The sequence below is a fragment of the Hippoglossus stenolepis genome, chromosome 1 (assembly GCF_022539355.2).
Source record: "Hippoglossus stenolepis isolate QCI-W04-F060 chromosome 1, HSTE1.2, whole genome shotgun sequence".
NCBI classification, from domain to species: domain Eukaryota; kingdom Metazoa; phylum Chordata; class Actinopteri; order Pleuronectiformes; family Pleuronectidae; genus Hippoglossus; species Hippoglossus stenolepis.
The window spans coordinates 15172415-15195697 of record NC_061483.1 but is presented as its reverse complement, the minus strand read 5'-3'; the positions used below and the strand labels follow the sequence as shown (position 1 = coordinate 15195697).

General features: G+C 40.3%; 1 protein-coding gene across 1 annotated transcript; it reads right to left on the bottom strand.

The window, feature by feature from the left end:
- Window positions 1–340: 340 nt before the first annotated feature.
- Window positions 341–21981, bottom strand: adam10a (ADAM metallopeptidase domain 10a). Its single transcript, XM_035154145.2, has 16 exons — window positions 21777–21981; window positions 16590–16740; window positions 11388–11506; window positions 10454–10612; window positions 8901–9001; window positions 7591–7749; window positions 7270–7362; window positions 6880–7063; window positions 4765–4928; window positions 4498–4681; window positions 4261–4411; window positions 3964–4147; window positions 3735–3846; window positions 3336–3556; window positions 3109–3235; window positions 341–3007 (listed from the first exon to the last, which is right to left on the bottom strand). Exons 1-16 carry the CDS (start codon window positions 21826–21828, stop codon window positions 2892–2894), a joined length of 2277 nt encoding a protein of 758 aa, XP_035010036.1. The 5' UTR covers window positions 21829–21981; the 3' UTR covers window positions 341–2891.
- Window positions 21982–23283: the final 1302 nt, after the last annotated feature.

The following is a 23283-nucleotide window of genomic DNA, read 5'->3' as shown; positions in this document are numbered from 1 at the left end:
CTGGAGAAATCTGTCAAAGCTCAGTCAGTAAACACAGAATTAGGGCAGGAACATCCAATTAGAGGCAATTCTGAGTATTTAGCGAGTGGTGGCTCCAGAGGGCACAGTTCAGAGTGAAGGCAATTAAACTCAGGTTTAATCACAGGGACAGTAAACGTGAGCTCATGTCAGACATCCTGTCCGACTGCATGAGGAGATCCAAATGCTGCAGGATCCGACCAATCACCACCTCTGTTACTGTCAAACTTTATACTGAGAAGAAAAAAAACCACGTGTAAAAAACATTTCAACTCTATCATGATACCTTTTGCTATTATGTTACAAACAGAGAACACAAACATTTGATAAATTTTGTTTTATTAATGCATTTCAAGTAGTTCAAAGAGAAATTATATTTTTGCACAATACCTTTGCAAATTTAGTAAAATTTTCAAAGTAAGCGTGGTGGGGATACAGGACAAAAAAAGTAAATTAAAAACAAAAAGACACTGTATAAAAAACCGAAGACATTAAAATCAGACAGCAGTTATGAACCTTTCCTAGTTTTGAGTCGCAGTTTACACCACTTACACTTCAGTGCACGTTTTCTTAACATCACAGAAATGTGAAAGCAAAGAAGAATTTTCCCAGAGTATTTACCCTAAACACCCACATATTGTCCACACCATACCAACGCAACACAGAGAAAATGATGGTTCAGCAAAGACGCACGTACGCACACACATGAACACAAGCCAAAGATAGTAAAAGTAGAGTTCAGGCTCTGACCCAGTAGCACCAAAACAACAAACAGAATCAGCAAAAGAAGCAATAGAGGATTGCATTTTTGTCTGTATCGAAACTTTGCGGCAGCATGAAACACTATCATGTTCTGAAAACACAACAGAATGGATCATGTACCCATCTAGGAGAAAGAAATCGATGAAGGCATTTCTTTGTGAAGAGGCCAACTTGAGCGCTGTGTGACCGTCTGCATAGAATCTGATTGGATCAACATCCTCACACCCTGCACAGAAAACAATGCAGAGCTGTAGCTGTGCTTCATACAACTCCTTCACAAGGTCGAGATATAAGAATCCTTTCTCCACAAAGTTCTCCTTCGGAAAATAACTTTAAGAAACTATATATATATATATTTCAATATTTGCCAGTAACGCAACTCTTATCAATCTGTCAGTGAAGGTGGCTTCAGTTGAATCTGGCGGACGACAACTCAAAACTCAAATTAAGCCAAAGCAGGGCTGGACATTAACAAGATACCATAGAAAGTAAATACTAACTACAATCTGAAACTGAGGAATATGATGTGAAATTCTATGTTTGTAAAGTTTGGTTTCTTTCACGTGTCGGCTGATATAGCAAACTGTGTGTATGTCAATCATTATGATTATCATACGTTGTCCTAGGCCGCATCATTTCGAGCACATTTCATCTTTCAGTTTCTGCAGCGCAGACAACAAATCAACAATCTTAAGGATACACTGCCTGCACTGCACTGCTACTGCCTAAGTCAAGCTCCCTGACACTAGTTCACCAATTTCAGTCACACTATTCTGTGTAGGCACATTTTTTCTATGTAATTAGACAAAGGAAGAGGGCGTAACGTGGATAATAAGTTTCCTGGAGAAAATTCTAATCAGTAGAAAAAACAAAAGACAGAACAGAACAAGAAATGGCCGACGCGTATTGATTGTTTCACTCTGGTAAATTTCCGTTACCTGCAGCAACAGCAACAACAATAAAATTAGAATCTCTAGTTTCCCTCGGTTAATTAAACTATTCCAGATATACAAAATAATCTGAACTGCAAGTAAAAGCAATAAAAGCAAAATCCACAATCACATTTAAACCCAAGAGGTTCTTCATCTGGCTAAAGAGGCCGAGAGGATTCAACCAGCCGACAGTGGTTTGAACAGATTTAGTCATTTTCTTAAAGACTGTGAGTTTGTAAAAGTTAAAAGTTTGATACAATCAGGTTGATAAAAGCTATATATTCTCTCACCATTTATTCCAGCCCCAGACTACAGACCATTATGTAAACACAGCTGCAGAACCATGACAACAAGAAAAATACATATCTAGAAAATATATCTCCCCCGCCACAACCCTCCATCTGACAACAGATAATCTGCATCTTCTTCACCAACTACTAACTGCCCTCTACACCCCACAGCAGCTAATGTGACCCTTCTGCACAGGCATCAGCCAGGAGGGACTTTGCCCTGAAATATGCATGCAGCTGTCTTTCCCCCCCAACACACTTGTTTGCTGTTGTGTTAATAATCCTGAGAAAGTGAATTAAAACAGTAAATAATCTTCGTCATACAGAAGATCAGGTTCATTCGAAAGAGAAAAAGATATCTACTGCAACATCTGTACAATCGCACACTGAAGGAACATGGTTGCTTTAGAAATGAAAAGCTGTTTTGCTATTTAAACAATCTAATTACATTGGCAATTCAATTTCTTCCAAGAAAATGTCTCTGTTGTTTCTGATTGGCAGCAAAAACTCATGCGACTTGCAGTCCTGCTATTGTGCTGATGATGGCAGCACTTTGGAGAGGAAGAACAGGAAAGGAAAAGGTTGCACAGACGGAGGAAGGCAAACTCTGACACAAAGCTGCTTCTCTCTCCTCAGTTCTTTGAATGAAAAAAAAAATTTTAAAAATAAAAGATTAAGACCACATAACAGAGAGCAGAGAATTTTTGCTCCTGTCCCTCCTTGGAAAAAAGATTTATTTCCAGTAAAAAAAAAAAAACTTCAGGCTTTTGTCCAGTGAAAGCGTCTCAGTTACAAGTTCTTTGAATGTTGTGGTAAAGGTAACTCTTTGGAGTGAAGTGCTCCCATTGTAGGCACTAGGAAGAACTAAGGCAAAGAGCTGACCAGTGTCTCAGCGTCTCATCGGTTCCATCTGTCCCATCTGATAGTTCTCTCTGTACTGTTGCTGGGGACGCTGGCCTCGGGCCTGTTGGTTTGCTTGCTGTTGTCTTCTTCGTTTCAGTGTACCTACAGAACAGCCACATCTCAGTAACAGTCAAACAGAGTCAATGAATGCTTCGATCTGTCTGTCACACATGTGTACAAATATAAATGTATGTGTACTGTACCTGGCAGTGGTTTTGGTGGGGGCAGTTTGGGGTTGCTGCTGGGGGTGTGGACGCTGCAGATCTTGATGAACCCGGCCATTAGCATAATAAGAGCGATGCCCATCAACAGCACTGCCCACCAGTGATCCTGGGTAACAATGGAGAAATTAAATATAGACGAGAAGCACAGCAGAACCAGCTTGTATTAGTATTTATGTAACTGTGCTGAAGAGAGTTACTGCACTCACCACTATCCATTCTGCGATATTCTCATAGAGCTCTGCATTGAAGATGGCTTTCTTTAGCCTTGCCAGGGGCCCGTCGGCATCCACCAGACGACACCTCATGAACACATCGCAGTAGCCCTTGAAGTCATTGCAGGGTGAGCCGGGCTGCAGTGTCACGATCTTCTTGCTGAAGAATTTGTCCCATTTCTCGGAGCCTGTGCTGCTGCAGGTGCTGGGGTTCACTGAGGGCAGAAGAAGAGGGAAATACCTTTAGATTACTGACTTGCTCCAGATTATACCAAAGAACTAACAAGTAAAACTGATAGTCGCTGATATCATATAATCACACAATTCTAGCTTCATGTTAGCACTGTGATGTTTTTTTTGGGCTCATGAAGAGTCCTGCTGCCTGTCACTCACTTTTCTCCATGCAGCACACGTGGCACAGCTCAGATGCCTCGTCCTTGCCCTCTTCGCTGGCACAGGTGCAAAACTCAAGAGAATACTTCTCACAAATGGAACCTGAGCAGACCTGGTGGGGAAAAGCAGGCATAGCAAGCAAACACGTTCACTTTACCTTTTACTTCAAATGCAAACACAAGCTCACCAACTGTGCTTAGCGGACACCAAATAACTCAAACCAGCATACCCCATTGAGGCAGACTTGTGTTTCGGAATGGCAAGTTGTGAAGTTTTGCTTTGGTTCTGAGGCAGGACACAGAGCTGTGGCTCCGTTGCATGTGCCCTCTCTGGCACATTCGGACTCCAGTCGGCACTTGTCATTTGTATTTTTGAAAGAACACTCTGCTGTGCAACATGGGCCTTGGCTTGGACTGTAGAAAGAAATTGACAAAATTGCAATCAAACATGTCAAAGTACTTTAAGAGGACTGCAACATAATACAGCACTGTACCAAAAAAAAAAAAAAATGCTCATCATATCTAACCTGCAGATTTTGCCAGGTTGGAGTTTACACTTTTTGCCATCCTCTTCATTGGCGTTATAGCAGCAGGGGTCTTTACATTGATCGCTGTAGCCACAGTCACACTGTTCTCCATCTTCCACGAGTCCGTTACCACAGATAGGCTGGCCAGACTCTGCACACACAGACACAACAGCATGAACACAGGACCTCTCTCTCACACAGACAGGAATAAATACGTTTATGAGAGAGAGAATTTACCAACAAAACAGTCGTCTCTCTTCTTCGTCAGCACAGCGCTTATGTTGCGGATGCTGCAGATAGAGAACTTGTTGTTGTTGAGCTTGTCTCCCGATGTGGCTCTGGCGTACATGATGTAGTTACCGTTCTCCTTTTTGTCTTGTACCTTCGACTCTCCAGGGGTGCATTCGATCCCAGAGTCATGCTGAAAAACAGGAGGCATGTTAAGGAGAGTTGGGCAAAATGACTTGAGACAGAGCTGCATATGTTTGAAATCACAGTACTTACAGGAGAGCCAAAGTTGTGCCCGACCTCATGAGCAAAGGTAATGTGTGACACTTTGGGAGGGACATGAGAGGCATAGTTCTGCACAGTGATGATACCAGTGTTCAGAGACTTCCTCTTTCCGTCAGAGTACAGTTTGCTCTTCTCACAGATGCCACCAGAGCTTCCTGTGGCAGGAGAATGAAGAAGATAAGAGAAGAGAGGACATTTTTAACATTTTGTTAATATGGGTTTCTTGATTCATAGATCTGTAGTTCAAGGTATCAAGAGGTCATAATTTGAATCCTGAAGCCAGGTGCCCTATGAGGGTACACGTAAACAGTAGCAAGTTATTCTTTCTTTCCAAACTGATCAATGTATCAGCCAAGTCTCTGTGATGTTAGTCTTATCATAACACTTAAATACACAAAGTCTAAAATCAAAAAAGACACACAATGTGTGGTGTTAGATACAACACCCCCAAGTGTCCCAGATGCTGTGAAACTTTTTAAAACTATCAGTTTGTAATTATTATTCTTGTCACTTTACTGAATTGAGCAAAGAGGGAAAATGATCCAAACAAAATGATCAAAAAATGTCTGACACAAAAAACGTGGTTCCTGAACTGATTGGTCACAGCAAGTAAAACATGCTTAATGAGGATAAAGAACCAATAAAAAGAAAATCACAGCATATAAAAAAGACAGACCAACTGTTTTTATGTGGAAAAACAGATAACCGAATCAAGATGGACACTCTAATGACAAAACTTCTGTGATCTTAATATCTAAATATTTTACCATAATTTGTATTAATTACATCCACATGCTTTTCAACCATGTCCACAAAGATAATCTAAAATAACTAGACTCTAGTTTATCACTGATGATCCATAAACGAAACTATTGATCTACATTATGTGCACCTTCTAGTCTAAATCAATTGTGATGTAAAGTAAGCAATTAACTAAATTAAACCATATTGAAAAGTTAAAGTTAAAGTTACACCTTGATTTGTTTGATGTGGCAAACGCGTTGAATGGCCTGTTGTTCTCTTCCACAGTCAATATACTGTTTAATTTGTCATGGTAATCCACTAAAATCTGGAATTTCCATGACAGCCCTACACACAGGTGAACCACTTGCCACTATAAACATAACATATGTGTGCATATTAATATTATTATTATTGCTTAAAAATCTAAAAGCTGTGATATGAAGTTTGAGGAACTGTCTGTACATCATGGGGCATTGTGTGGCAGCTCTGGCAGTTGCGTTTCCCATTATCCATAAATGCAGTGGTTAGCAGGCTACTTGTGGCCTCAGCAAAGACATGAGAGCAGAGCACTTAAAGCAATAAACAATGTGTCCATTATATGTATTTGCACATGTGTATGACTGCACATTTTCCCCAGTATCCCGGATGGCCATTTGTTCTACGGTCGCTTTTGTTCAGACGTTCACCTCACACAGCTCGCAGCAACCAATCTCTTACCCTCCATCGATTCTTTCAGCTTACAGCTTTGCTAATTTGTCTGTATTGATTGTCTGAGATTGCTGCTGTGTTCTTCATGTCGAGATGGTGGCGGCCGAACGTATTCAGAGGAACGGGCAGGAGAAGCCTCCATAACTATAATTCATTGATGCTGAGATTGTGAGCAGAGTCAATCTCTGTGGGGGAGGACGCAACATGAATCCCACAAAACAGAGCAAGACAGAAAAGGGTACTCCTGGCAAACATGACCACATACAAATATTATATCTACTATGTAGTCATATCTAAATACGACATCAACCTATTTTTTTTTTTTAATACATTCAAAATTTGAATATTTTTTACAGTAAATCCTCCTCTAGATTCTAGCAGCTTATTCAAATTGTTCTGCAAACAAATCCTACAGCTTCCAATGAACACACAGAAAAAGAAGAAATGAAGACGCTGACATGAACAAACTTTAAAATGTTTTGCGTTGTGTGTGAGTATGCAGAGTAGTATGGGTGAAGCATAAGAGGGAACAGTTAAGACCAATGAATGCCTGTGGTAGGTCCATGTATTAGAAAGCACCGGTTTATGTCTCTGAGCAAAACAGGAAGTCACCACAGGGCGGGGCATGAGTGTGTGATTGTTTTTTGTACAAACCTGAGGGAGCCCCAACCCAAGCCAAGCCGAGCACACCGTCATCAAAGTCCCTATCACTGAAGACGTAGGCCAGGCAGTAGTCATCATGGTTCTGTTCGGAGTTAAGCTCCAAAAACTTCTCCACTCCGATATTGGCAAAGCGAAAAGGATTGCTTGGGTCCTTTTCAGCAACGGTGTCATTTATCTGAAAGACACAAGTTAAAAAACAGAGAAAAGGTAAGAAAGGTGGCACAGGTTTCCATGGAGGCAGTCGTATATTCAGCTTGAACAAATGAAAAGGTCCTTGGCATAAACAAATATTTGCAATGAGGAGATAACGTCTACAGCACAACGTTCTGTGACAAGCACACAGCTCAACACACTTCTTCACTCAAAATATCAGCAGCTCACCCTGATCCTTTTAACCATGAAGCTGATGTTTCGGATGCCCTTGAAGTCTGTGGCCTGGTAAATAGAGTCGATAGCCTTCACGTGGCTGGAGATCTGAGGAGAAAGTGACGAGCTGAAGATCAGTAGGAGAGCAACTACAGACAACATTTTCAGTGTTGAGACACATCAGCTAATCAGGTTTTGAATAATTCTTTGACAGACAAAACATAACCTGAGCAGATGAATAATTATGCAGCAAAGCAGATATGGGAGTATACAGTACTATAGGTTCTGGCATCTAGACTGAATTCATGTTGGCATACTGCAGGTATGGCTGCATACCTGGGCAATGACAGCCTCTCTTGTTAAGTAGTATTTGAAGAACGTGTGGTCAGTCTGGATGAAGAGCTGGCAGGTATTTTTCTCTTTCCCTGTTGCCCTCTTCTTCCTCAGAATGAGAGGACCATGGAACTGCTCGTCCTCCAACACGCTGTTCATCCCCTGTAGAAAAAAACAACCAATAAAGGATGAAGATGGTGGGAAAGTGGAAGTATTAGTGGAAGAAGGTGGAAAACGACAAGTAGTCAAAAAGTAAGGAGAGTTAGATTCTAAACCTAGTGAAATTAGTTTTGCATCGGATCGGGTACCCGATGGGTAACCTGCAAATAAGTTGTGTAATGGGTAAAAAATATATATATATATATTAATAAATTCATAGGAAAGGCCACAGGTAAAAGTGAACTAAACGCGGGAGGGGAACAGCAGGATAGAATTAAAGTAGGTTTTTTTGGGGGGGGAGAAATTAGAAATCAAAATGATTGTGCAGTATTTTTAACATCTAAAGCAGCTTATATGAATCCTAGTCAGCTGCAAGGATTAATTTTTATTGTGAAAGCCTATGACACCAGATTTGACTACCTCACTTCAAGTAAATCAAAATGGATCACATGAAGACAAAAATAGCCAGCGATGAATAAGTTCTCAGTGGCTTTGCTATTTTTAAAAAGTGGAAACGTTCTCGATGGCCGCCAACTGGGCACGTAGCTGCTGAGGAAACACGTCGACAGCTGCACGAGCACAGGTGCTGCTACAATTCACAGACACTTTTCCACGACCATCAAAACGGGACGACAAGGAGGCCACAACCCATTTGATGTGACTGACTGGGTATGTAGCATGTGTGTTTAATCACCAGTGATGGGTTGGGTTGCGTAGTGATTTGTTTTCTCTTATTATAGCTGCCTGTTATTCTGCAAGGCACTGTAGTGTGCTTTAATAGTGTCTGGTGAATTATGCCACTGTGTAGAAGACAGGCCTTTCTGCTCTAAAAGATACTGCACAGATAAAATGCTTCAGTACTGGATTACACTCTACACAATAACCCAAGTTCATGTTACTGCTTTTAGCACAAAACACCTGGGGGAAATTCACACAGCCATATTTACCAAGGCTGGGCATGGCTTCAACATTTATAATTAGCAGGTATTCAATTTAAAGTATGTGCACGTTTGCTAAAAATATACACGTGCACTTACTGTTTGCATAAGGCAGTTTGAATATGAGTTATGAGATGCTTGTAATCGCATGAGCCTCGTCCATCTGTGTGTTTAATTATGACCTGGGGGAGGGGGAGGGGCTCTGTCGGTACATACTTGGGCTTGCTCCTCTACTGCCGACGCCTGGTACCTCCTCATGCTCTCAAACACTGAGTGGTCAGCGCAGCCGCCCTCCGAACCATACTTATGAGGATAATCTGGCAGATAGGGAGGAGATAAGGGTGAGATAGTGAAGAGCTTACTCTGCATCATGAATCACATCTGGTCAAAGTGGGCAGCAGCACAAAAACATGCTAAGATACAGACAGAAAATACAAAAGGAGACACGGCTAAAAGAACTAAAAATCAAGTTCAGGAAACCCACATTTAAAGATTTCTGCTCCAAAAATATCTATACGGGTTGGCCCGTAGTTCTTTCATTCTTGATTTAAGTCTTCAATTACCTCTGCAGCATTTTGTACAGAAAAGAAAAGATAAACTCAGACATTCCCAGAACCTTTCGGTGTGATGCAGATACATTGGTAGAATGGGAGCAGATCCAGAATTGCCTTATATACTGGATAAGTACATGGGTAGTCTAAGAGAACATCCCTCCACCCAGGCTGATGCCCTATCTTGCAATGTCAAACAGTGAAAAAAGAATATCCTGGGTCTACCCCTTCAATTGAATCTGCTGCAAACAGATGGATAAGCAGACAAACTGCATTGAAAACATAACCTCCTTGGTGGAAGTGAAGATGAACCCATGACAGAGCCTACAGTTGGCTCTTTCCTCTTATTCACCTTCAAACTTTCATTCCTACCCTCCAAACAGCTTCTTGTCCCTTCAATTGACTTAGCTGTTCAAAAGAATCTCCATTTGTTTGTTTAGGCAAGTGTGTGTGTGTGTGTTAGAACACAAGTAACCAGTGGGGCAAACTGCAGTGAATGTCAGGAAGCCTTAATCCATGGTTGAGTTAATAACTGACTCACTATATGTCTGATAAATTAAGTTCCTGTAGCTTCATGAGACTCAATTTACTGCACTTTGTTTTTATTCCTCCCCATGTTTGCTTCATTATGTCCAACCACAATCACACCTCGTCTGTATAACATCTACTGATCACAGTCAAAAGAGTCATCTGTTCTCCAGGAGAAGTTTCCTGTCTGAGAATGTCTCTGTTGGCACTAGTCTGACCTTTAGCAGAGTGGCTATGAGTCATGCCCACGCTCAGTTGTGTTCCAACCCAACCTTCAGTATGAATACTATCGACCTCGTTTATGACACAGAGCCAAATCCTGCTGCTACCAGTCAGTCTAATGAAACTTTCCTCCCATCTAGTCAGTGTAGTCTATGAACTGATTAACCATCAGCCCCTTACCTTACAACACATCACAGTTGTATTCTATGTAATAGAAATGGAAGGTTTTCTCCAATAGTTATAACATTAAAAACATATAATTTCTGCTCCATAACTTTCAATATACTATCTCACTTATTTAATAACATTGTTGTCTTAATCTTTCATTCAGAATTTGTCAATCCTTTTTTGAAACTACTTCTGGTTATCCAACAGGGTGTGACTGTCATTGTAAATGATCAAACCTACTCCATTCTTGCATACAATTTATAAGGACTTCAACTTCCTGTAGTGCTTCATTATACTTACTGATGTCATCCTCGTGATAGATTACAGAGTGGAAGGGAACATTCTTGTCCTGTAGGTACCTCTCTGAGGGTTCGACATAGTACATTCCTTGGTGGGTTTTAATGAAGCCTTCAAAGCGCCCATCAACCACGGAGCCGTGGGTCAATGTGCCCTTTTCACCTGAAACACAGGAGAGGAGGGATGAGCAGAGGAAAAATAGATATAATGTTTGTTAAGAACATTTTCAACTTATGCTCAAAGTATTATTGTTCTGTACTGATTATACAAATAAAACACATCTGATCCAAATATTCAAGCAGATTAAGCTTTGATATGAACTGTTCAATAAACTCATTCAGGCACATTAAGTCTTTCTAATCAATCACGGTGAAAAACTAAACTAAACATTTTGGGAATTGTGACTATGAGGACTCATGTTACATGTCTCGTGAAATCACAATATTTGTTAAACAATTGAAGGTTATGAACACAAATCACATTTTATTTGCTTATGATTCAAAACATTTGTATGGATTTCTACAAATATACTTTCCATCTCTGAAACTTCTATGCAGACATTAAGGACACATGTTTGTGTTCACCATCCTCTATGAGAATAATACAAATCTCTGTTTCTTTTTTTAACTCAGTTGCAGACGAGCAACAGAGAGACGTCCAGGAAGTGAAAGGGAGGAGAGCGGAAGGAAGGAAGAACAGGATGCAAGGGGTCCGGTGTGTGTTGGGTTGTGTGATGTGACGTAATAAACACTTGACGAAAACAACCTTTATATTTCACACACACGCACACACACGCACACACACACAGAAAAGATTGAAGATGAAAAAATCTGTTGAAGAGATTATGTAGTAGATGACGTGGGAATGATAAAATGAGAAGTGTTGTCAAAGACTTTAAATTTAAAATACCACAAGATTAAGGAGGTGTACGACTTACCAAAGATTTCTCCGCTGTATATGTGCGAAGTATCAACAGGTGACTCCTCTCCTGACACCTCAATGATGAGATCTGGAGAGAATAGAGAAGTGTCCCTCTTCATCCGCAAGTTAAAATATCTGAAAAGAAGAATAGGAGAAAATGTAAAGCAGAGTTGTGCTTGAACACACTGACATGTGTACAAAACGATATATATATATATATATATATATATATACATACACAGTCCCGCTGAGAGTTTGATACTCAATCAACAATGTTAAAGTCATAAAGTCATAAAGTCATAAAGTCACAAGGTTCAATAATATGAAATACACACACAGTGGAAAGCTACGCCAGCACACAAAGGATTTAGAAGAAAAAGGAAGCAGCATTTACACATTTTTACTGAGCCTCACCAGGCTGCTGTGCTCAGTGAGTCAGAAGAATTATGTCATGAGGAAAAACACATGAACATTTGTGCACGGCCATAATACATTTTTTTTGTAATCCTCTCGTTCACATAACCATCACGTCAAAGAAAAAAGGCTTGCATCACATGAGGTGCACATGAGCCACCAGCTTCCCAGAGACCTCAGGCAATGCAGTGAGCAGTTTGGACGAGGGATGTCTTCATCAATCACATGGGGATAACCTCAAGCTGTGAAGCTCCCTCCAGATGACTCAAATGATGATCACATTACTCTCTCTCTCACTGAGACCTCCATTGTATCCCTTTTGTTTCGTAAAGATAACACAAGGTAAAATCTGGTATCTGACATTCTTCATGTTTTTATATTTTATGGAAATTTCTGTTTAACATTCTAATAGTCTTTTAGTGGCCTAACATAATCGAAGATTTGTAGTGTCAAGCAGGAATAAAAATGATTAAGGAGCATCCGTCTCATCCAAAAACACTAGGTCATTAATTTGTCCCCTTAAAACAATGGCTTATAGTTAATGGCCATGTTTCAAAATCTAAAGATTTTAATCATGAAGCCCAAAATGAGAAAATCTGATGGCACCCTCAGGGTTATTTTGTCAGACATTGGAGAACACCTCACTGTTTTCAAAGGGCTGAGCTATAGAGTCTGAGTAAAACTGGAGCGGGAAAGACCAAACTAGATGATCCACCCTCCTATTATCTATACCGCTTATCCTTTAGGGGTCGTGACAGGGTTTGCAAGAGCCGGGGCACACCCTGGACAGGTAGCTGTACCACAGGGCTGACATGCAAAGACAAACAACCATCACACTCATATTCAAACCTACAGACAATTTAGAGTGTCCTCTAAGTGAGTTAACCTCACCCAGTTTGTATGTTTTTGTACTGTAGGAGAATGGAGGAGTAACTGTAGAAAACCCACACAGACACAGGTGGGAACAAGCAAACAGAAAAGCTTAGTACAGAGTAAAATAAAGATAAACATGTGGTATAAGAGACTTAGAGATGGATATGGGGAGGAGTAGCACATGTATTTGGGAAAATGAAATAGGAAATAATGCTGTGAGGGTCAGACACAGACCAGGATTTCCTCCTCCAGGATGATTCATTGACCTGCACCAGGATTAAATTTCTCATTCCTGCTCTCATTTCACACACACACACACATACCCATTTATGTTATTATTGAAGTATTTTCAACAAATTAGTTCACTGGTACCAAAAACATGGATGATTATTCATGAAAAAAAATTCTAATGTTTGTATTAGTTCAGGGACTAAAATCTAAATTTAACGCTTTTGTTACTGCATTGCTTTTTATTCATTTTGGTACAAGAAAAGTAGCATATGATCGGTTAATCACCAGTACTCTATTTCCATTCATCTAAAGCTGGATCTGTGCATCAAAATATAAAGTCAGAGGACCTTTTCAAATGAAGCTAAGACAATGAAAACAGAAATAGAAAAAGAAAGACATTTAAGAGTTTGAACAAAAAAAGTCAGGACTGCTAGATGTGAAACAAAGACTCGCATAAATCTTTCTGCCTCTTATTCAGCCTGAAACACCCCCGTCATTTCCTCCTGCACGGCCTCTACAACAATCAATATGACTCCATCTATGCCCCCCTCCCCCCCAAAAGATCAGTGACTCCCGGTGCAACACTCGTTTCTGCCAAATATTAATCTATAAATAAATTATTTTCTTAGGAATTTAATCAGTTTTTCTTAGGCAGAGATGGATCCCTGAGTACAAAACACACATTAACACAAGTTGCTTCCAAACTGCAAAACTTCATCATTTTTTACCACTTGTTTCCTCATCTTAACCATTTCCAGATGTCTTAGGACAGAAAGCCAAGAAATCACTGAACAGTCAAACATCCTATAGTTTTTACCAAGTGGAAAAGAAAAAGACATAAAGAAAATCACTGTATCAAGTTAAAGGCAAAAAAAACCTTGCTGACAACAGACAAGAGAAGAAGCATCTGACGAGCAAGTCAGAGCGACTTGTCTAAGAGAAGCAGCTGACTGATAAATTATTCAGACACTTCTCAAACGCTGAACATACTGACTCAAGCATCTGACAGTCATATTCTTTGCTCAGTAAGCAGGCCAGCTAAAAGAAACAGCGTGCCCTTAAGCCATGTCCATAGAGATGATATGCCTACAGAGGGAACAGTATCTAGCTGAAAAACAATATGCAGTCTTGTCACATGATTAGATTTCCCGAAAGAGCATCCAACTTATTGTAAGGCAACGACATTTAAGAAAGCCATACTTTGTCCTCCTCACTTGCCCCGAGGCCCGACAGCCCCACATACTCAAGACAGGAAGGGAGCCATCACACAGTCACAAGCCGCTCGCTCTACAAGGGTTCACGTTTGATGTTGGGGAGGTTTTTTCCACATACAACAAAGATTGAGAACAAGCACATCTAACGGCTCATTCTTGGAAAGCTGGACACAAACTGTGAGTCACTTCCACCAGCATTGTATTATCCAACGCTTTGCCACAATCTTTTGGCATCTCTGTCTGTAAAGAAGCTGTCCGCAGAGTCTGCCCTGCCTTGTTCCGTCACCTGATCCAGCCACAAGTATGTGAGTGGGCCAACACAAGTACGCTTTTCTCTTGTTACAACAAACCTCTACAGTGCCACAAAGCCGCGCTCTCACAGAGGGAAGAGTGTCTGGTCTGTGTTTGTACACACTGTATGCAAAGAATAAGATAAAAGCTTTATGACCACTAGCTTGGTTCGGTTTCTCATAAAGATGATTTTTTAAATAATATGTAAAACACTGACATGTATGTACAATATGACGTCAATAACAAAATAGACAACAGCCTTGACGTAACTTAGTTGAAACGTCAACAGCTCTTTGTGGAGCTGCAGTGGCTTCAGGGTTCTGCAGACTGGGTCCTGCAGCTGGTCTTCACCTGCTGTTGCTCAGTTACTACAGGTCACTTTGACAACCATCACCACAGGCCAAACAAACATCCCAGTCCAAACAGATATGAATGGACATCGCACGAGTAATAATAAGACCTCATAATGCTACAAAACAGTCAATGAAAATTGACATTCGTTTTCAATTTTCACAGTGGTGTTACACTACAGCCTGATTATTATCGAGTTATTATGTCATGTAACAACCAATTGTTTATGGAAACTTACTCCAATGATAATTCATTATATTTTTTACTCTGCAGGATCATCATTGACAGTTTGTTTACTGTAGATTTGCTGCAGGCCGAAACTGCAAAACAACTCCAATTCAACGTCTTCTACAAAATATTGTTCATGTCTTCTTTAGCTGTGTGACTCTGTGATTACCTCACCAATACAGGCCGCTCCAGCAATGACAGGAAGGAGCACAAATGTACAGGAAAAGGATCTGTTTGATAGATAACCCAAAACAGACAGGCTTGGTGAAGAGGAAAACACGGGGAACTGGCTGGAAAAACAGTGTTGCTGAGGTAAATTATTGTCTCGTTCTTCAATGTGGTGCTATGTGAAAAGAGAAAATGTGAAAAAAACAGATAGGGGCAAATGGAAATACATTTTCCATTAGTAAGATTGGCCCCAGAACTGCACCAAGATTACAAGAGAGAATTTTAAAATATGCTTTACTCTGTGTGTGTGTGTGTGTGTAGTTGTGTATATGAATACTAAAGGGATGATGTTTATGTTCAAAGCAGCAGAAAACAAACTTTTATTGTCGGTGAGTGAAGACAAGCCAGCACGTCCACATTTTCTATGTCTATGCAGCGGTCCTAACCTGGGCTCTACTTTGGGACAGGCAGTCGGGACTCAGTGACTCCTTGGAGTTGTATCTGGTCACTGTTCTCAGTAAAGGCTTTTTGAACTATATCTTTAATTCCTGATGCGAGTAGAGAAAATGTAACTACCAGTCTCACAATAACATGACATGACATTGCTCAGAAGTAAACTAGAAATAACAGATGTATGCCTCTGAAGACCGCAGTTTTTATCAACGACAGATTCAACGTCGCCACCCAGTTCAGTATCATAACAAATATGAAATATGTTCACAATCTCCCCTTCTGTTCCTGCATTGACGTTGAATAACGGTCAGCAAAATGTTTTCCCAGAACCTTGCGATGTCACAGTAAACTTGACCTTCGAGCACCAAATTCTAACCAGTTCTCCCTTGAGACAACCCTTTGTGTCAAATGTAGTGATGTTCCCCTCAAGATGTTAACAACAATGGGACGTACTTTACCTCCCAATCCAAAAAAGAATGGCCTTGGCTATGGTCAGCACAGAGGCATGAAAACATACTGGTATATACTGTAAATGATGCTTTGAGATTATTTGCTAACATGCTAACTAAGTTTCTGCTTTCAATGTGAATACTTTTAATCATTTATTTTCTTGTTTCAGCACTGTATGCAACTTATTTGCAAAATGTAGTTTTCACACACATTCTGCTGCACCCGGCTGTCACTCATTAAACTGCTGATACAGAAACAGTGTTGTATGGGGCCTCAAATCATCTGTGTCCCAAACAGTGTTGGCCTCACTGTACTCTAACAACCAGGGCCTCGACAAGAGCTCATCTCTTGTTACATGTCATTGAAAGCAGAGGCAGACGAAATACACGGGGAAGAACATGACGAAAAAAAAGGGAAGGACTTGATAACAGCTTGCAATAACATGGTTTGTCCATGTTGGCGATGCGTGCGTGCGTGCGTGCGTGCGGCGCGTGCGTGCGTGCGTGCGTGCGTGCGTGCGTGCGTGCGTGCGTACTCAAACTGACCTTCCGTGTGCGTGGAAGTCCAGGTGCACGGCCCTTTCTGCAGGAGCCAGTTCTCTCTTCGCTCTCTGGTGACTGCTGTGCAGGGCCTCTGTGTCATACGATAGACCTTCATAATGACGAATATATTTGTTCAATGGCTTCCCAGACTGACCTGAAAGAGAAATTCAATGGCTCGTCAATGTTTGTCAACAAAAGTCTGCTGTAAGGCAGTAAAGGAAAGTCACATGATGTATTGATATATTAATTCTGGGTTTACTTGATAGCCTGTTGTCCAACTTATATAGAATTTAACTGATGCAACAGATATTACAACTTTCTACATCTCCCATTATGGAATTCAGAAAAAAGGGCAGCATGGTGTGGTAAAAACATTGGATGAGTCTCATCGTGCCTTTAAATTTCATTTGTTCTATTGCTAACAAAACTACCCTATGTGTTTCTTCTTTTTACCACTAGGTTTCATCACATCACATAGTAGTGACCTCATTTTTCAAGGACACCATTATGGATTCAACAGGCAAAAAGCCTCACCTGTACAACTTGGGCAATAAAACAATAGGTATATTTATCATGAAGTAATTTTCTTTAATCACAATAAACTTCAATAAATATATATACATATATGAACATTGAACAAACACAGTGACAGGTGGAACACATAAAATCATTTTGAACATGAATGTTGGTTTTGGTCTTGACTTGAAACAAACAATGATGTTACCGTATGCTTTTCTTACAGGCACAAGTCAAAAGCTCTTCATTAAAAAGTCTTATTGGAACCAGGTTGGGAAAAGAAAGCGATCAGTTGTAGTACAAGCTGTCACTGCCTAGTTATGCTTAAAAGGCTTATTCAGCTTATTGACGTGAACCCACAGAGATAATCCTGTTGGCTTTTAAACCCACTGTTTTCTTTGTTCTTTTCACAAAGACAAAGAAAGCGGTCAGTTTAAAGCACAAGTGAGGAGCATGTGATGCGCATCAGGTGACCGAGGTTCTGTTTCAGTGGTACTGTATGTCATTGTGCGAGCTCACTGACTGGGTTTGTTGCAGACTGTTCAAATGCTAATCTACATTCCAAGGCACAACAGAATGCTACAGACTGAATATCTGCCTGAGCGTTTGGGTTCCAACGGGAAAAACTCTGCGATGAGCTACAAAATGTGCCTTTAGAAGCAGGTTTATTAAGAGCTGAGACTTGACACTGAGCTCTGAGCTGTAATGAATAAATCTTACTACTACAAGACTCCCACAGGTAAAACATGATAATGAAGGTTCTCCACCGTCACTGGGGTTTTACACTGTACAGTTCTCTTCATTACTGTAGAGTTTAGTCTGTATGTGGTGGGAGCAACAACTCCCAAACAGGGAGAGGCTGCACCAGGCTAGTAGCAACTTGTCCATGAATGCAAAGAGACCATCTTCCAGGAATCAGCTTAATTTGCACTTTAAAAAAGATAATGACAGTAAACTAGACTGAACCAACAAATAGAAAAGGAATCAACACAATAGGTTCAGGGGTGAGAAGAGTGAAGTATAACTAATGAGGGAATCTGTTGATTTTGTACCAAAACAAACACTGCCAGCTCAGACCGCCCATAGCGACCTCGTCCATACGACATGACAACTGTATTAATATACAACGAAGAGGCAGCACAATGACGAATTGTCAATATGGCCACTTGCGTAATCACTAGGCAATAAATCTGACAATTCTGGGATGTTAAAACAAATTTCCTCACAATAAATTATAAACAAACAAGAATCATAAAGGAATGTAGCAACCACAGAGTTAATTTACTTGCATATTCCCTCCTGGTTACTATCAGCGCTACTGGACTGATTGATATTTCCAGTAAGTAAACATTACATCCTGTTTTACGATAACCTTTATTGCAGTAAAACTGAATATGCTGGGTTGTGCCAAAAATTAATTTGAATATGGTGACAGTTGCGCCACAGCCAGATGGGTCGCATACAGTAGTTGTTCATCAAATACAAATATGTAATGCAAAGTTGTTTTACACACTGTAGTAAAGGTCTGTCACTGATTAAGCAGGGGAAATGCTTACTGTCAGTTATTATTGATGAGAAGATGCAAAAGCTAAATGCAGCAAAAAGTGGAAAATGCTGAGGTAATTCCATTTGTAGAGAAATAACAGAGAGACTGAAATGTCAAGGAATCAAAAGGCACATCCAGACAAATGATAGGATCGTCTATAGGGGAATGAATAACCAGTTTACCCTGTTATCCATGTAAACATCATGTCACATGCAGAATATGATCAAAACTAGGATATTAATGTATATGCAAACTTTTTCATAAAGAGAGGCAGTGGGCGATTGTCAGCAACTTAACCAGATCATCAAAGTAAAAACTTGAGTGAACCAGGGCGTCCTGATGGTGGAGGGGTTAAAGTTCCCACCAAGAACAATGCAATGTGCCCAGTTTATTTCTGATGACCTTTGCTGCATGACATTCTCTATCTCTCTCTTGGCAAAAATAAAATAAATAGATAACAGACTCTGTATTTTCTGCTCCAAGAATGTGATGTGGCCCCAGGCTACTTTTCAAACTGTTACTCTCAACCACATGGACCAACTGGTGTTACAACATTCCCACCAGAATTGAACACAGCATTCACTCTGAACAACCACCACCGCAGTCCCTGAACCTACACATCTGATCTCATCTACCATTAACAGAGCTGTGCCTGTCAAAGGCTTGCGACTGGATCAAATTGATTTTGCACATTGCTTTAAGAAATGTATAGCTTCATATAGAATCTATGTGAGTTCCACGTGTATTAATTGAGTAGGATTTATTTACATTTCATTATTTTATTTATGATTGCAACATATTGAGTCAAAACTCACCAAAAAGGATTCATTAAATATGTTTTGTTAAATATAAAGTGGTATGTGTTGTGGAACTTTTTTTAATTTGTTGCCAGATTAGTCACTAATACTTTTAAACTTTGCTGAATCCTGACCTGACAGTAATGCTACAATCCTTACTTTGCTCCTACATAGATTAGTACTTGAATTTTCCTGGAAGACAGCAAGACTGGGAAAAACCTGCCAGTCCATTTCACTGTAAATCGGCAATGTCATCAGAATTTCAATGCAGTCCATTTCAGCCCCGAGTGCCCCAGTGATATGTGAAGTGCAGTCCTTGTCAGAGAGGGAAAGCGCTGACAGGACCAGAGGAGGTGGTAACAGCACGGTTCACATCTGATCAGAGCCTTGCATTACCATACATGCTGGGTGACAGCAGGTTATCTAACATGACACCTCTAAAACCCCACATCTCAGGGCAAACTTAATGTATTCCTTTAATATTGTGCATGATACAGTACTGGGGGAAAAAAACTGTAAGAGGGTTGGTTGTAATCTGCAAGCAATAGACTGCTCAAGAGGCAATTTGAGGATCAAAAATTCTCAGCATCACACCATCACTGGACGCAGGCCAGGTACCAGCAACGTTGTCCGAATGATAAAACCTACTTTATACGACACACTGATTTCCTCAGACATTTCTGATCCTCACAATTAGAAACGTTCAAACTCCACATTCAGCTTTTTCAACAAACCTCTCACATCAATCATGAATCTTTAGGACCGTCTGTAGTGTATTGGAATGAGGGAAGCTGGCTTTGTAGCAATGGAGGGTCGGATCAGGACATCCTTTGTCCCAACTTTGACTAATCTTGAAGGAATATAAACAGTTTGCCTCACTTTGTTTTGCGTGCACGCAGCCTCGGTGCAGCAGACACACCAATCCAATGAATGAACTGATTGATGTCAGGTAGAAGTATAGAGAAAAAGGAGGGCTTGCTCAGTGTTCACTTGCTTATGTGCCAGGTAGAATTCAAGGATCAGGCTTGTACAGAGACGGTTTTAAAAAACAGATTAACAAAGTATAAACACATATCAGAAAAAAGGGTAGGCACCATGAAACATATATGAATCAAGCCACAGAGCCATTAGGCTTTTATAAGCCTTAGACTAAAAATAGTCTTGTTTATAACAAGTGCAAAATTTAAAAAGCATTAAAGGTGCAACAATAAAATACAACGTTTTCTAAAAGAAGATAAAGTCAAAAGGCATCACTTTAAAAAGCGATCAAGCTCAAGATCAGAGAAGCGTGACGGTAACAAAAAAACAAGTTGGTGGTTTTCCTGTCCTGGTTTTACATACTGTTTCTGCTCCCTTTCACTTTTTAGTGACTTTAACTTTTGTGCTCTGAATCTGACAATTTTTTAAAAATATCTGTACAGTCAAATGCTGATCTCAAGGGTTTTAAAAGAATGATATACACTTTGAATCACAATCATACGACCATGTGATTTACATGTATTTGGCAGCTACTCTTTCTATGAAGCTCTTCCTGTTGTCTAAGCACAAAAGCCCCTGTGAACAGTTTGACTCATCTGGGTGGAGAGACTCCGTCTTCAGGTTTGATTCACTGACTTGTATTTTCCTGTTACACAACACTCGAGTTTACTTTTCAGACTGAAACTTTGTTGTGAAAGTCATATCGCAACTCCTGCATCGAACACAATCAAAACCTATTTGTTACCCATCCCTAGACATGGTTATTCATTGACTTGACATGTTTTAATTTGACAATTGTAACAACACCATTCTAACAGAGAACCTCTTGAGTGTCAGGAGCTGAACGAATTCAATCGATGTATCTTGCAGATGTTTGCTTGCTGCTGTCAGGAGTGAGGTGTCAGCAGTCGAGCATTTCCTGTGTCTCTATAGAAACCTACTTTATATACACTCCCCCAGCACAGCTACACACTTTAACTACGGTGTTTGTTAGTTTGTTATCTGCATACAAACTACTGCGCTGTTTGTGATCACACATTAGCGCCGTGACGTTAGTTCACCTCTGACTAACTGACAAAAACCACAGGTTGTTCCTCCATTAGAGAACTTCCCCTGTGTCAAACACATCAAGTTAAGCTGGCACCCGGTCGAAGCCGCCTCCCTGACCTGTCCCGGGTTAACACCGTGTCAATAAACAGCGGGTTAGCAGCCACAAACACCGCACTTGTAGCGTTAGCCAGCTAGCTAGCGAGTTAGATAGCCAGAGTACAAGTGCCTGATCCGATTAGCGCGAGCTCCGCTGACGATCGCTCTCGACACTTTCCTTTCCCCGCGAATCGTCCGAGAACTCACCTGTGATATCCGCCAGGAGGCAGAACACGAGAGTGACTTTGACAAGTATCATATCGAAATCCCCGGTGGGTCCCAGTGAAGGCAGCTTAGCGACCCAGCAGCGGCGCTGACTGCTTCTTCTTTCGGTTTTATGTCAGTTAAAGGCACAGCCGCCCTTCCTAGTTAGCTGGATCCATCACAAACACCGGCGGCTCCGCTCGGCCCTGCCTCTCTCTCTGCGTGACGTCAGCCTGGCTGGGTGGTGGGGGGGGAGAGAGAGAGAGAGAGAAATGTCTTTTTCATTATGGAACTCATAACTTGCTCATATTAAATATTATTTAAAAACTTAAATAAATCTAAATCTTTCTTTCACCTTTGCAATAGTCTATGACCACTGACGCTGTGACATTAAAGCAAACTGACAACAAGGAATTCTTTCCTTAATGAATAACCCTAACCCTAAGCCTGGGCGGAGTTAAATAGTAAGTCACAAACAAAAGTGTTATTCTTTCAGCTTAACCCTTTGATACACAACATGGGTCAAAAATGACCCGTATTCATTTCCTGTGATATTTCAGGCATGGGTGTATCTTTGAAACAAATGTATTTTATCATTTTATATTGTAAGTATTCACTAAATATCTTGTTTTTTATTACCATAAATCCTTATTTTCCCTTTTCCTTTCTTACTTTATAAAAAAACTTGTGTTTTGTAAAAATTGTGGTGCTTATTGGACAGTGCACAGTGGAGTCAAAAAATACTTCCTGTTTCATGACAAATCAGTAGATGGCGCTGTGGCCCTGAGTTAACATTGACATATGGAGCTGTTCAGGCCGGGACACTGCTCATGCAGAATTTGGTGCTGGTTGGACAATGCACATTGGAGTTATGACAACTTTTTCTCCTTTGGCGAAGGATCAACCTTCGCCACACCTCAATGTCCGCAGTTTAAAACACTGTTTACATCTTCTACAAGTAAAACACTGATGTGTGAACCTCTCTTTAACCAAACAGAAAACACGATCCAGAATGCTGTTGTTTTCATTCATAAGTCTACAAGTTGTTTACATCCTCAGATCTTCACTTCCTCATTCACTAACTATGTTTTATAGACAAGATCCTGCTTCTGAGAAAAATAGAGAAAAGCAACGCAAAGATATTATGGCCATGGGTAAATCTTAAATATTACACATCAAATAAGCATTTGAAACTATAATAATTTTAGAATTAATATAATTTATAAAATTTTTCCTTGATTGCAACTCACCCAAATTCCTCAAATAATTGACTCATTTTTTCTAATTTAATACTAATAATAATAATGACATTGATGATGATAATATCAATAATAACGATAAAATGTAATGTAATGTCAAGATATCACATCTGGTTGCAGGCCTCTCAACCACATGAGTCTTTTGTATGTGGATGTATCTGGTGTTTGTTACAGGAGCTGACTGGGTCAAAGTTGTGACTGATGTCTAAATGGTCTACTTACTTACTATTACCCTGCATTGAAGCAAATAA

Coding starts and splice junctions, on each gene's coding strand:
- adam10a (XM_035154145.2), bottom strand. CDS start 21,828: ATGATACTTGTCAAAGTCACTCTCGTGTTCTGCCTCCTGGCGGATATC. Junction 10,613..11,387: donor ATACAGCGGAGAAATCTTTG/GTAAGTCGTACA, acceptor CCTGTGTTTCAG/GTGAAAAGGGCACATTGACC. Junction 7,064..7,269: donor TCATGGTTAAAAGGATCAGG/GTGAGCTGCTGA, acceptor TGTGTCTTTCAG/ATAAATGACACCGTTGCTGA.